Genomic DNA, 14618 nt, shown 5'->3' on the forward strand with positions numbered 1-14618 from the left:
CACCAAAAAAAAAAAAAAAAAAAAAAAAAAAAAAAAAAAAGATGGGAAGACTAGTGTAAGGCCCTACTACCCCCTTTCTGATTCAAAATCAGGTATTGAGCAGACTATATTTTTCTGCTTGTATGACGTGTATTCAAGAGTTCACACAGAGTAAGCATTTAATAAATGTTTGTTGACTGGCGGTCCACCCTTTGTTGTGCTTCCACTTGCCCTAGTAAGATGCCAAAGACCACAGTGGCCTCAAGCTTCCTGCATATGCCCACCTGGCTTATTTTCCATTCTGGTTTCCAGTGCTTCAAGGTGTACAGGGCTGGGGGCTTGTCTCTCTGTGTAATGATCTCTGGGGAATGGTTCTCTCCAAGCTTCTCTTCTGACAGGCTGCAGTTAGGACTTAGAGCTTGAAATGGCTTCTAGTCTTTTGCTTGAAGCACTGGCTAGGTGGATGCAGGGCCATTTGTCACCAGCCATGCTGGCTTCTCTGGTGAGACTCCTGCTCGACTCCATTGGTTTCTGTCTTCTTGTACGCTTCTAGGCTTGATGGAAAAGATTTCTTCTGATTCTTTTTTTTAAAATAGTTGTTCTTTTGGGGGTCTTTTTCAGATATTTGCTGGAGTTTATAAGGGAGAACTGGGATATTCTACATTTCCTCTTGTAATATCTTAACTGAAATTCACAATCCATTGTGAATAATTATATAACTATTTTCACTAGAAAAACAATAGAAATCATGATGTTTAATAACTCTTGAAACTAAAATAGAAAAATTATCACTTCTGCATATCATATGATGCTATATTTAAGGAACTCTAAAAAATAAACCACAATTAATAACAGTAATTTTAATTATAACAATAACAACAAAAGCATCTAACATCTACATAGTATCTACTATGTGCCAGGCACTGTACTAAGTGCTTTACAAATGAACAACTCTAGAAGGTAGTGGCTATAATTATGCCCATTTTACAGAGGAGGAAACTGAGGCAAACAGAGGTTACGTGACCTACCCCAAAGTCACACAGCTAGTATGTGTCTAAAGTCACATTTGAACTCAGGTCTTCCTGACTTCAAGCCCCAGGGCTCTATCCACCTAGAAGCCCAGAAGAAAACATTCTTTAAGGAAATAAAGACCTAAATAATTGGAGGAATATTAATTGTTCATGTTTAGGCTGAACCAATATAATAAAATCACTGCTTAAATTCACTGAAGTTCCACATAAATCAAACCAACAAAAGTTTACTTTATAGACAGTGAAATACATCTAGAAGAAATAAAGGCCAGAAATATCAAGAGAAATAACTGGGGGAAAAAAAAAAGAAGAAAGGTGACCAAGCAGCACAAAATAAAAACTATTTGGTAAAAGAAGAAACCTAGATCAGAGGAACAAATCAGATACACAACATACAGCAAATGAACATAGTAGCCTATTGTTTAATAAATCCAAGACTAGGCTACCTTAGTTAATAGGGTAAAGATTCACTATTCAACAAAAACTTCTGTGAATATTGGAAGAAATAAGATACAGCTCATTTATACACCTCATATGATAGCTTATATTTGTAAAAGAGTAAATACTCACACTATGTACCAAAAAAAGTTCCAAATGGGTATATAATTTAGATTGAAAGGTTCCAACATAAATAAATTAGATAAGAAAAGAGAGAAAAAGCTTTCACAACCACAGAGAGGGGAAGAATAGATGACCAAATAAGGCATTGAAAAGATCACAGGAGATTAAATAATTTTGATTACATAAAATTAAAAAGCTTTTGCACAAGAAAACCCCAACGCAGTTGAAATCAGAAGGAAAACAGGTAGCTGAAAAAGAAATCTTTGCAGCAAGTTATCCCTGAAAAAGATCTCATATCCCAGATATATAAAGAAATTATTAAAAATTATAAGAACAAAAACCATCCCCCAGTTGATAAATGGTCAAAGAATAAAAGTAGGCAATTATCTGAACTATTACTAGCCATACAAACAAATGCTCCAAGTTACAGAGAGATGCAAACTAAAGCAATACTCAGGATCTATCTCACACCTATCGGATTGATAAAGATGACAACAAAGGAAAATGACAAATGTTGGCGGGGTTAGGGAAAAAGAAGCATACTCATATACCGTTCACAGACTTGTGAATTAGTACAGCCTTTCTGGAAAGCAATTTGGAACTATAACCCAAAAGCCACTAAACTACACATATTGTTTGACTTGGAGAGATCACTTCTAGGTCTACACTTAAAGAAATCAAAGAGAAGAAAAGAGGCCTTTTCCCAAAACATGTACAAAAATATTTATATTAGGCTCTTCTTGTAGTGGCAAAGATCAAGAACCTAAGGGAATGCCCATCAACTGAGAAATGCCTGAACAAATTATGGATCATGTGCTGTAAAAAACGATGAAAGGGATGGTTTTAGAGAAACCAGGGAAGATTTATACAAAATGGCGCCAAATGAAGTGAGCAGAACTGGGAGAACTATTTATACAATAATAACAATATAAAGGAAAAAAAAAACCTTTGAAAGACTTGGGTATTCTGACCAATGTAGTAAGTGTCTGTGATTCTAGAGTCCTGATGATGAAGTACGCATCACCTCCTGGCACAGACTCAAGATGCTGAATAAGATATGTTTTTTATGGACATGACCAATATGGGGATTGATTTTCTTGGAGGGGTTTGATTTTCTTTTCTTTTTCTCAATGAAGAGTTTCATGTTAGCAGGTAGCACCCCACCCAGCCCAAATGAGAAGAGAGCAGAAGGAAGGTCAGAAGAAATTAATGGGAGGACAGCTCTGAAAGACATGTATTGATTTCATTAGGTACATAAAAAGAATGAGAGTGAGTTCCATATAATAAATTCATAATTTCACATACAAGCTCTTCCTTCCATTCTACAATGGACGTGGAAATGTTCATTTTATTTTGGAAAAGTCAGAATTTTTAAAAAATTAGCTTACCTTTTTAATAGCTTGACCTGAGGCTTTTTTTGTAATAAAGCTTTCAGATACTCCAACAATTGCTGCTACCTTTTGTTCTGCTGAACTAAGGTAGTTAAACTATATTTTTAAAAGGGGAATAAATGGAAAAAAATCACAGTGAAGTCTTTTTTTCTCAAAATAAATTCTTCATTATTATCTTTTCTATAATGTCTACCATGTTAAAGAATTGCAAGGCATGGTATAAACTTTATTTAAGAATATAGCTATATTTTATGTACTATTATTTTTGGGGGGGGCTAGGCAATGGGGTTAAGTGACTTGCTCAGGGTCACACAGCTAGTAAGTGTCAAGTTTCTGAGACCAGATTTGAACTCGGGTCCTCCTGACTCCAGGGCCGGTACTCTATCCACTGTGCCACCTAGCTGCCCCTTTTATGTACTATTATAATGAAACTTTTTGTCAGAACTATCTAAAGACAAAATAACATTAATAACATTAATCTTGTGTCTCCAACTGTCTACTGACCATCTCAAACTGGATTTTGTCTTGTAGAAAGCTTAAACTTAACATGTTCAAAACTAAAGCCATATTTCCCTTCTTCCCAACTTCCCTTTAGTGTAAAGGATACCACCATCCGCCCAGCACTTAGGCTTGGAACCCAGGTGTCACCCCGACTCCTCTCTCTCACCCCACATAAACAATCTTCACCTCATAAAGAAAGAGGGAGGAGGAAGGAGCGAAAAAGCAAGGTGTTCAGGGAGGGCAAGCACCTTTGCTGGGAGGGCTAGGCTCAACTAGCCCTTTCCAGGGCTGCTTGTCCACCTGTGGTGTCTATCTGGCACTCAACTCTCACCTGTGGCTCCAAGAAGCTGTGGCGTGCACAGAGGCCACACCCTGACAAACCATCTCAGCACATGGGCTAAACCAGGCTGAGGGTAACTAACTGGCCTCATCCACTGGTGAGTTAAGGAGATGTCTATCCCAAGCATGTGAAGACTTTATCTGGCAGTAGATGAGAACAATTTGTTCCAGTGGCCATGAAAAGAGTTGAAGCAGGTACTGTGCAGCGCTCAAAGGTTGGTCAGTCATCGAAGATACCAAAGTCATCCACTGCATCCTGGGCCTTAGCAAGTCGTCCTGACTTTTGTCCTGCCACTGGACTTTGATGACTCAGGAAGAGACAGAGAGGCTGAGGACTTTGCCCAACTCTGCCTCATTTAGATCTAATTCACTAGCAAGTCAAGACATCACCGGTGATGTCAATGGTCTTCTTAGAAAACGAAGGATAGGGGCAACTAGGTGGCGCAGTGGATAGAGAACTGGCCTTGGAGTCAGGAGGACCGGAGTTCAAATCTGACCTCAGACACATAATATTTCCCAGCTGTGTGACTGTGGGCAAGTCACTTCATCTCAATTGCCTCACACACACAAAAAAAGAAAACGAAGGATGAACAACACAGCTCCGCCTCTCCTCTGACGCTGACATCATTATGGAACAGGCCCTCCCCACCTAATACCAGGCCTGTCTGAGGCTGGATTTGAAGTCAGGTTCTCCTGATTCCAGGGCTGCACATCTTCAATTTTTTTAAATCACAATTTGTATACAGTCTTTCCAAGAAGAGTCAACCGCCAAAATACATTAAACTACGCTATTCCACTACATCTTGTCATACAGCAAATTATATCTTTTGGCTGTCTTAATGTTACTTGCATTAGGCCAATATTCAATCTCAAGTAACAAATAACATTTCCTGAATTCACTTTATCATTGGGTTAGGCTCGTTCTATATGAGCTAGTTTGGGATCGTGGGAAGGTTGAGAGAATTCAGTTCCAAGAAAATAAAGGCTTTTCTTAATAGCATAAGGCATGCAAGTTTCAGGGTGTGGAACTCTAAGTTAGACACGGCTCAAAGATATAGACTCAAGTCAAATGCAATGTATAGCATGGCTCTCCTTGCCTCCTCAGACTTCCACACAACAAAGGATTACATCTAGTCTGAGAGGGGCCTTGTTCTCCCTGCTGGGTGCTGTGCCAAATCATCAGTGCAACCCTGTCCTGGGTCATATTCCCAAGCTCTGCTTCACTGTCCGGGCCTGGGTCAGCAGGAGAAAGACCAGAGGTTGAGCAAGCTAACTATACTATGAGACCTGCAGCCTTCATCTAATACAGGAGGAATAACTGTACATTTATCATCCTCAAAGAACTCTGCTTTTGCTAAATTCTAAATCAACAGTTGTGGTCTTTTATTAATATCTTATGTGTAAATAAAATGTACTAAAGATATTATTTCTTTAGATATGGAATTATTTCTTTAGAATACAGAAGATTTGAGTTCAAAATAACATTCAATACTTTAAATTGAAACAGACAAGAATCATCTATATACTTTATGAAGAAGAGATTTTTATTTTCTGCGTAGCTTAAATAATGGAATTCCTTTTTAATTTGCTCTTACCCGACTGAGATATATCATCCAATCTGGTCTGCACTGAGAAACCATATCATATGGAGTTGTTAGATAGATAAGATGAAGGTAGCTTTCAAGCACAAGTCCTTCAAGGCCTTTCTTTAAGTCTTTGTACAGAATGTCACAATAAGCCAAGTCTAAAGTTCCTAAAAAGAAAGAGATTATAAATGTTTTTTATTTTTCATGATCTCAACAGAAAACTCTTATAAATTTTTAAGTTTTTATGCAAGTTTAAATATATAATCATTAAGTTTCACCTAAGTAATAAATCCACTTAAGCAAGCTAAAATTTTTCATGTTTTGTAGAAGCTGATGAGAGTGATTTTTTTTTCTTTCAAATTTCAGGTGCAGGAACCAATGCCTTTTACGTCCCATACCCCCAATTCATAACATGGTGAACCACTCTGATGACTGAATTCTAGGAAATGCCCTGAGCTATATCATAGTGCCCTAACCTTAGAATACTACAGAACACAGCTTTAAAGCGAATATTTTAAAAGAAATTTGAACTCTGGCTTTACATCAGCATCTAACCATACCCCAAACATATAAAAAATGATTCAAATTTCTAAGAACAAGAGCCATTCCCCAATAGATAAATGATCAAAGGATGTGAACAGGCAGTTTTCTAAGGAAGAAATCCAAGCTATCATCAGCCATATAAACAAATACTCCAAACCACTAATAAACATAGAAATAAAAATTAAAGCAATACTGAGGTACCACATTTATCAGATTACTAAAAATGACAACAAAGGAAAATGGCAACTGTTAGAAGGGCTGTAGAAAATAGGCATATTCACACATCGCTGGAGGAGCTGTGAATTGGTCCAGGCATTCTGAAAGTAATTTGGAACAGTAAAGCCACCAAACTAGACATATTCTTTAACCCAGGTATACCACTAGTAGGTCTATACTGCTATAGAATAGTAGTATATTCTACTATATATAGGGATGAAAGAGAGCAGAAAAGAAGCAGAAGAACAAAAATCATTTATAGGAATTCTTTTTGTAGTAGCGAAGAGCTGGAAAGTAAGGGGCTGCCCATCTATTGGAGAAATGAACAAATTATGGTACACAAATATAATCCACCATAAGAAATGTTAAAATAGGAATTTTCAGAGGAAACTGGGAAGGCTACTAATAACTGATGCAAAATGAAGTGAGCAAACCAGAACGTTAATACAAAGACAGCAATGTTAGAAAGAAAAACAACTTCAAAAGACTTTAGAGGTCTGATCAATGTAAAGAAAAACCATGATGCCAGAGGACCAAAGATTAAGCATATTACCCATGTCCTGGCAGACAGGGGATGGATTCAAAATACAGAATAAGAAATACACGGACATGGACAAAGCAAAGAAACTTTGCTTGACTACACATATCTGTTGCAAGGGTTTTCTTTTCCTTTCCTCCTTTCTTTCTTTTTGAACACTTGGGAAGGCAAGAAATGAAGGGGAGAGAAAATAAACTATATTAAAAAAAATAAAATAAAAAAAGACAGGGGCAGCTAGATGGCACAGTGGATAGAACACTGGCCCTGGATTCAGGACTTGAGTTCAAATTCGGCCTCAGACACATAACACTTACTAGCTGTGTGACCCTGGGCAAGTCACTTAACCCCACTGCCTAACCAAAAACAAAACAAAACAAAAATAATAAAAATAAAAAATTAAAATTAAAATTAAAAAAGGCACATGAGTCTGAAATTTTTTTTCCCACTAATAATCTCCCATCTGGAAGTAAACAGAAAATCATTCCTGTCAGTTTCCTCAGTGCTCAAAGAAATAAGATAAATAGGATTGCAATATTCTACTCAGATACAAGAGCCCCACAAGGCCCTTTACAGGCTTTCATTAACCACTATACTGTTTAAAATATTTATTTTTATTTTATTTTCAAGATATATTAGTAACTATAAAAACAAACTAGTTAACCTTTTAAACTGAAAATATACAACATTCAACTTTAAATCAATAAAATTTAAAAGGTTCAACTTCCTCAAAAATTACAACTTTTTAATAATTCCAAACAGTTAAAAAAAACAACCAAATGAATAGCTTGTCCTGTAAGCAAGATTAACATAAATATGGAAATACTCAGAAAATTAACACAGCAAATTTGAAATGCAAATTAGCAATGCACTTCATCCACGTTCCTTACCTTTTAAAGAGGCCTTCCCTAACTTAGTGATCTGTAAATCACACTGGGACTCTTCTCCATTCTTACAAACACTTTGTCTTTGGAGCAGTCCTTTTTCTATTAAGCCTTCCAGTGCTTTCTGAGATATTTCCCAAAGGCTTTTTTCTTCAGATAAACTCTTTTGCTGAATGCCAAAAAATGTACCACACATAAAGTCATATATACCTTCAAGGTTTCTTGCTATCTGAAAAAGTTTGGAAATTAAATGAATAATTAACATCACAACATCAACATACAAAGGTAGAATACACATTATTCATGAGTATGACTTGAACAAGAAACTTGCATAAGACAGATGAAGATAGGTTTTAAAATATTAAAACAAAAGAAAAATGAAAAATCCTGTTAGAAGAAAATATTCATCAGGCTTAGTCTTATTAACTTTGTAACGGGAGCTTCAAAGGGAAGTATCATGATCTAGTAGAAAGAAGGCTGGTCTTAGAGTCAGAAAGACCTAGGTACAAGTCCTATTTCCAATACATACTAGCTGTACGGTCATGGACAAGTTACCCAGTTTCTGTTTAATCAACCCTCCAAAATTATTAATTACAGTTTAGGTGCCAGTGTGTATTAATGGAGGGAATTTCCACACCAGGAACTTCCCAAAACCTCCTCTGTCCTCCCAAAAGCAACAAAATAAAATCAAACAAAACCCAAAATCCTTTTCAGTTGCTATGATCAGTTCTGGTCATTCTACTCTACTTTTTCATTGACACAATGGTTCTAATTATTTTCATAAAACTATCTTTGATAAATTGTGCTTAAAATCATTCATACAAAACAGGTATGAGCAACTTGTTACTATGGGCAATGCAAGTAATTATTGGTTGTATTTTTACCACTTTTAAACTCCACCCTACCTCCCACCCCCACACTTCTTCTCATTCCCATCTTCCTCTTTCTACCATTTAATCCCTTCCCTAAGACTTAATCCTACCATTAAACATTCATAATGTTTAGAGCTTAATCAGATCTATTGTAGGTCTGGTCTGATATACCACCAAGTTTTAGTTCAGATTTGAGACTGGAATGAAATGAGACACTGGTGGATTGAGTCTGGGGTTCTTAAGACCTTAGGTGTGCTGTGAAAGCCTATGGTCCCCTTGTAGGAGTATGCTTACTTTTGCTGGCTGGGTTATCCTTGGTTGTAAGACTTTAACTTTTGCCTTTTATAACACTGTATTACAAGCGCTCCCCTCCTTTGCTGTGAAAGACACCAAGTATTGTGTGATGCTAACTATGACTCCTTGTACTTAACTCTTTTTTTCTGGTTGTTTTCTAATATTTTTCTCTTTTACTTAAAATCTCTAGATTTTGGCTATGATGTTTCTAGGAGTTTAGATTTGGTGTTTCTTTCAGGAGATGAATAGTGAATTCTTTCTAATTCATTCTGTCCTCAGGTTCTGAGAATTCTGAAGGGTTTTTATTTATAACTTATTGAAATATGCAATGTGGACCTGTTTTGGTCAGGATTTTCAGATAATCTGATAATTCAAATTATCTTTCCTTATCCTATTATACTAGTCAGAGATTTGTGACAGAATATTTCTTACATTTTCTTGAGTTTTTTTTTTCCCCAAACTTTTGCTTTTGTTTTAATATATCTTGTTTTCTTATTGAGTCACTTTTTTTCTCTGGCCCACTCCAATTTTGAGAATATTCAGTTCTTAGATGAGGTTTTCCTTTTGTTCGAAAGTATCAATTCTCCTTGCAATTTTTTTTTTAAAAGACATTTATATAGTATGACTTCTTGATGAAGTCACACTATCCCTCTGTGATCAACACTTCCTTTTGTTAACAATATTTCCACAACATTTTTGAAAAGACATTTATTGATATTTTTTGCTTTTACATCACCTTCATTTCCAAATATATTCTTTCCTTCTACCCTAACCAGCAAGCAGTCTACTGTAACAAAGAATAAAAAAGAAATACGAAAAAAGTTGAGCAAAACTAATCAATAATTAACCAAGTCAGTCAGAATATGCAATATTCCATGCCCATGGTCTCCTATCTCAACAAAGAGAGGAAGGAGGTCCAATGTCTGATGTCTCCAGAGACAAGCTTAATCACTATAATTCCAGAGCATTCAATTGGGGCCTTTTGTTCTTTTCATTTACACAGTTGCTGCCGAGCCCTCAGTGGTTTCCCTGGTTCTAATTTCGCTCTGCTTCATTTGATAAGCCTTCTCACACTTCTCTGAATTCTTCAACTTCATTATTTCTCACAGTGGAGTAATATTCTATTATATTCATGTACCACAATTTCTTTAGCTATTCCCCAATCGACAGACTTCTATTAAGTGTCTATCACTTATTATTATTAAGTGTTTTCTTTCACTTTAATAGCAAATTCTAGAAATCTGCCAGGGAATTAAAATCAAATCACTTGCCTATAGTTTCCTGCATTTTCAAACTCCACAGTTTAATAAGGAATGAATAAAAAAATGGGTAAGTACCAGTACTCAATGGGAAAGGACTTCCATATCAAAATTTTGAATTAGTTGGTAAAAAATTTCATATATATACCTTTAGCCCAATCAATGACAGGAGCAAACTTTGGATTCCTTTTGTGATTTCTTGCCCAAGATGGCTATAACAGTTCTCCAGAGGACTGTTTACTAAATCCAGTACCTATAAAATAAAACTACATTACACTTAGTGTTCATTTAATTTTATCATAGAAATTACAGTGCTAGCTAAGAAATTCTAGTGCTACTTTTTTTTTTAAAGGAAAGCAAAAAGTATTTGATACTCATGAATTTTTGATAAATACCTTATGGAATCAAATATAACTAGATATTTATGAATCTCAAAAATAGAATCTCATAACCTGCCTATAGAGCAGGTAAAAATAATAAAAATAAAAATAATCTATCACACTTGATATAAAGAAAACATTAGTAAATACTAATTTGAATTATTCTAAAATAGAAAAACTTGAAAAGATTTTGGATCAGGATCTCAACACCTAAGAAATTTCTACACATAAGGACAATGGTCTACATTACCAGGTGCTTGTCTTTTTCTTGTAATATAAGGATACTTTCACCAACAGTATCTATTCCGGCTCGACCAGCTCTGCCAATCATCTGTTGATACTGATTCCTCTTTAAAAATTGTGTTGCAATATAAGGTGCTCTCAAAATAACTCTATGGAATCAGATAAATGCATTAATATATAATTTTTACCTGCTATTAGCAGCAATATTTAAGTTTTATTCTTTTTTGTTTTTTGCATGCTAGCCATCTTTCCAATATGTTATCCAATGAAGTTGCAACAAGGAACATCGATTAAGTAAAACTGACAAAAGCAACTACATCTGACTGTAGAGCAATCTTTTTGTTTTTTAAAGATGCTTATATTCCTCACAAGTCTGTATAAAATTCAAACTGGATATTTGAGTCAAATAGTAAATATCTCACATACACATACACACACACACACAACCCCACTAGAAAGCATAAGGTAGGGCTAAATTCTTAAGCAAAGAAGAGAATCTATTACAAAAAATAAAATAGATCATTTCATTCCATGAAATTAGAAGGTTTTTTATACATGAACAAAATTAATGAAACTAAGTTAAGGAAAGCAGATGATTGGGGAAAATCTTCATATTAAATATCTCTGATAATGGTACGATATAAAAGATAAAAAGACAACTAACAGAAATACGTAAGAACAAAAAACACTCCCCTTTAAATAAGTGGTCAAAGAATATGAATAAATTATTCCCCAAAAAAGAACTGTAAACCATTAATAAACATAATAACGTTCCAAATCACTAATAATAAATTTTAGGCACCGGACCTGCGATTTCAGAGGTCTAGGGAATGATGACTAGACTTCCTCTACTAATGCAGGTCAGCACCGTTTCTAGAATAGAAGATCACACAGCTGTTAAGTGTCAGAAGTGGGACTTGAACGCAGAGCTTTGGAACACCTGGGTTCAAGTACTGCCTCTGACATACAGTGGCTATGGGTCCCTGGACAAGTTATTTAACCACTCGGTGCCCTAGGCAACTCTCTTAAGACTATTAAGTTGCAGACATGGTGCCAACCTGCACTGACAGAATGAGTTACTTCACTAAAAGCTCCCTCTCCTCTGTCAATGGAAAGACAGGCTGAAATCCCTATATTTAGCCCTAATAATCAACATTCATACAGTACTTCAAGGTTTGAAAAGAGCATTATACATATTCTTTCTCTTGATGCATAAAAGAAATGCAAATCAATAACCCTGATGTTTCACCTCAAATCCAATCCAATAAATTGGCAAATTTGGGAACAGCCAATGTTAGCAGGGTTGTAGAAGAAAAGGCTTTTGTTACTGGTGGAACTATAAAATGATCCACCCATTCTGGAAAACAATTTGGAACTATAAAAAAAATGTGACTAAAATCTCCGTATCTTTTGACCTAGAGATTCCGCTGAAAGAGATATAACCCCCAAAAGGTCAATGACAAAGAAGAAAGGCCTCAGATACAACCAAAATATTTGTAACAGTATTTTTTGTGGTGGCAAAGAACAGGAAACAAAGAACAGGAAACAGGAAATATATCCACCGATCGGAGAATGGCTAAATAAACGTAGCACATAAATGTAATGGAATATTACTATTCTTCAAAAAACTAATATAAAGTAATTAGAATCAGGAAAACAATGTATACAATAACAATGAAAATGGAATGAACAACAAAAGTGGTGTCAAACCACTGAAACAGATAATCCTGCATACTGGCTTAGAAAACCACAAATTAACATTATTTATGTTGCATTTTTTTTTAAACATTTCCCAATTACATTTAAATTGGGAGTTTTGTAGACTGAGTTTGACACCTCTGAACAAAAGAACAGAAACTAAATACTCTGAAATTATGATGACCATGCTTTCCTCAAAACAAGCAGGATCAAAAAATACCTCTCAGTCTTTCTCTGCAGAAGTGAGAGTATGTAGGTATGGAACATTACATACAACGTCAGATTTTTTTTCCATGTTTGTTACTTTAGCTGAGCTTCTTTTTCCCTTTTATTTCTGAATTATAAAGGATGGCTCTCTAGGAGTAGTAGGGGAAAGTAATAGGAAGAGGTTAAGTGGGAAATGTAGGCAATGTACAAACAAATAACATAAATAAAATGGATTTTTTAAAAATCTGGGGGGGCATTTTAAGTATGAGCCTTCATTTTAATTAAATATTGTATCTTAAGTTTACTTCAACAAATGATCAAGTCAAAAAAACTTGAGAAAATGCTTTTAAAGTTTTGATACGTTAATTTATTGTATCTTAATATTAAATATATAAAAGACACCGCCTGGAAAAGACTAGTCAACAAACACTTCACCAACCTTCGTGCTGGTAGGTTCACTCCAGCTGCTAAGGTCGAAGTGCAAGTCAGAAGGCAAAGGACCCCGGTGGAATAAGCTTCCTCTAAGATCTTCCTTTCATCATTAGTCAGGCCACTATGGTGATAAGCAACTCCAAAGGGAATGGTGCGCTTGAGAACAGGACACAGGCTGCCATTACTGACATTCTTCAAGTTTTTAAGGAAATCACATTTTTCTTTTTCCCTGTGTTTTAGATAGTCCCTACAAAAAAAATCTGTTAGAAATGTAAAACTTTGATTTCACCAGGCATCTCTTTTACTACACTTTCATCAGAGCCAGGGAAAACAGCTGAATGATGATCTAGCCATCTGACCATGAGGTCTTACAGTCTTTCTGGCACTCAGCCCAGCGCCTGCCACAAAGCAGGCACTTACTACATGTTTACTGACTGACTGATGGACAAATGCAAACTGTTTTTTAGAAATCTAGTTCCTATCAAAGACTTAGGGTTGAAAAGGATCTCAATGTAGTCCAACCCTCTCATTTCACAGATGAAGAAAGGGAGGACCAGAAAGGTCACATGATCTGGCCAAGGTCACACAGGGAGTGAGACGGATAGAATCTGACTTGTTGTGATGATGATAGTAGTTTTTTAGGCATTATTGATACAACTTTATCAAATCTTAAATCTTCATGTGGTAGTATTTTGCTTAAGATGTTACCACAAACATTCCCAAATAAATGAATACACATATATTTTAGAATCATATTCTAAATCATACAGACTAGATGACTACATATACTACCCTCCCACATCTCTACCCTAAAAGGAGGCAAAAAACAAAGCTAAACTCCTCTTCTTTCATGTCAAAGCCACTGCCCCTGAGCACCAGTCACCACAAGCAAACATCTAAAAACACAACACTTCCTGACACTTCTATTTATCATCTACAACCACATGTATATCTGAAGGTATAGGATGTTCTTAATGAGTGTCATGATAAAGGTACACTTATCAGTACATTTTTAACAATTTGCATATAGTAAATTCTCTCCTCTTTCCCAATAACAAGTTATGACATAATGAAAAACAGAGTACCGTCGCCTTTAAAGAGAGAAGCAGACAAGTGCTGAAGCCACCTTACAATATGGGCGACTATGATACTCAAAAGGGCAAAAAGCATAGGCATAGGAAAGGTACATGTTCACCTCAAAAGACAAAATGAACAGTTACACTCAACTTAAATGGCATGGATTAATAGACCATCGCTCCATTTACCCTATATGAAATGCGAGTTAAGAAAGTTGTCCACTCAATCAAAATTAGGGTAGCTATAGTACAATAATGTCCAGGTCATTCTTCTTCTTCTTCCTTTCTGCAGGAGTTCACCTGGCTCACCATCTTCTTTTCTTAACTCCTGTACTAGAAGATTTTCATATACATGTAGATGCTCCCTCAAACTTCCTCATATCCCATCTCCTCCATATCTTTACGTGCTATTATATCTTTACTCCACCAATATGGGTGGTCATGGACCGGATGTTGGCATTAACTGCAAATGTTCCACTTCCCTAATTAGAAACACCGACATTATTCCATCTGATCACAATCACCTAATTTCACCTCTCCTGAAGCTTCACCCCTCCTACACACCTGTTCACTCTTATTAAGACTTCCATT

General features: G+C 35.8%; 1 protein-coding gene across 7 annotated transcripts in view; it reads right to left on the reverse strand.

Annotated features, from left to right (window-relative positions):
- The window catches only part of HELQ (helicase, POLQ like), a 58694-nt gene that overhangs the window by 19752 nt on the left and 24324 nt on the right, over positions 1 to 14618 (reverse strand). For 6 of the 7 annotated variants that reach the window (XR_003568365.1, XM_027853441.1, XM_027853439.1 and 3 more), the window contains exons 9-14: positions 12959 to 13198; positions 10622 to 10763; positions 10140 to 10244; positions 7573 to 7795; positions 5398 to 5555; positions 2960 to 3058 (exon numbers count right to left, since the gene is read on the reverse strand). Coding sequence is in view for 6 of the 7 variants with exons in the window: in XM_027853441.1 (XP_027709242.1) it covers positions 2960 to 3058; positions 5398 to 5555; positions 7573 to 7795; positions 10140 to 10244; positions 10622 to 10763; positions 12959 to 13198 (967 nt within the window). In the remaining variant the exon portion in view is untranslated. The remainder of the gene's footprint in view (positions 1 to 2959; positions 3059 to 5397; positions 5556 to 7572; positions 7796 to 10139; positions 10245 to 10621; positions 10764 to 12958; positions 13199 to 14618) is intronic. The other variant, XM_027853442.1, reaches the window with a different exon arrangement.

This window comes from Vombatus ursinus, unplaced genomic scaffold (assembly GCF_900497805.2).
Source record: "Vombatus ursinus unplaced genomic scaffold, bare-nosed wombat genome assembly UNPS02009975.1, whole genome shotgun sequence".
NCBI lineage: Eukaryota > Metazoa > Chordata > Mammalia > Diprotodontia > Vombatidae > Vombatus > Vombatus ursinus.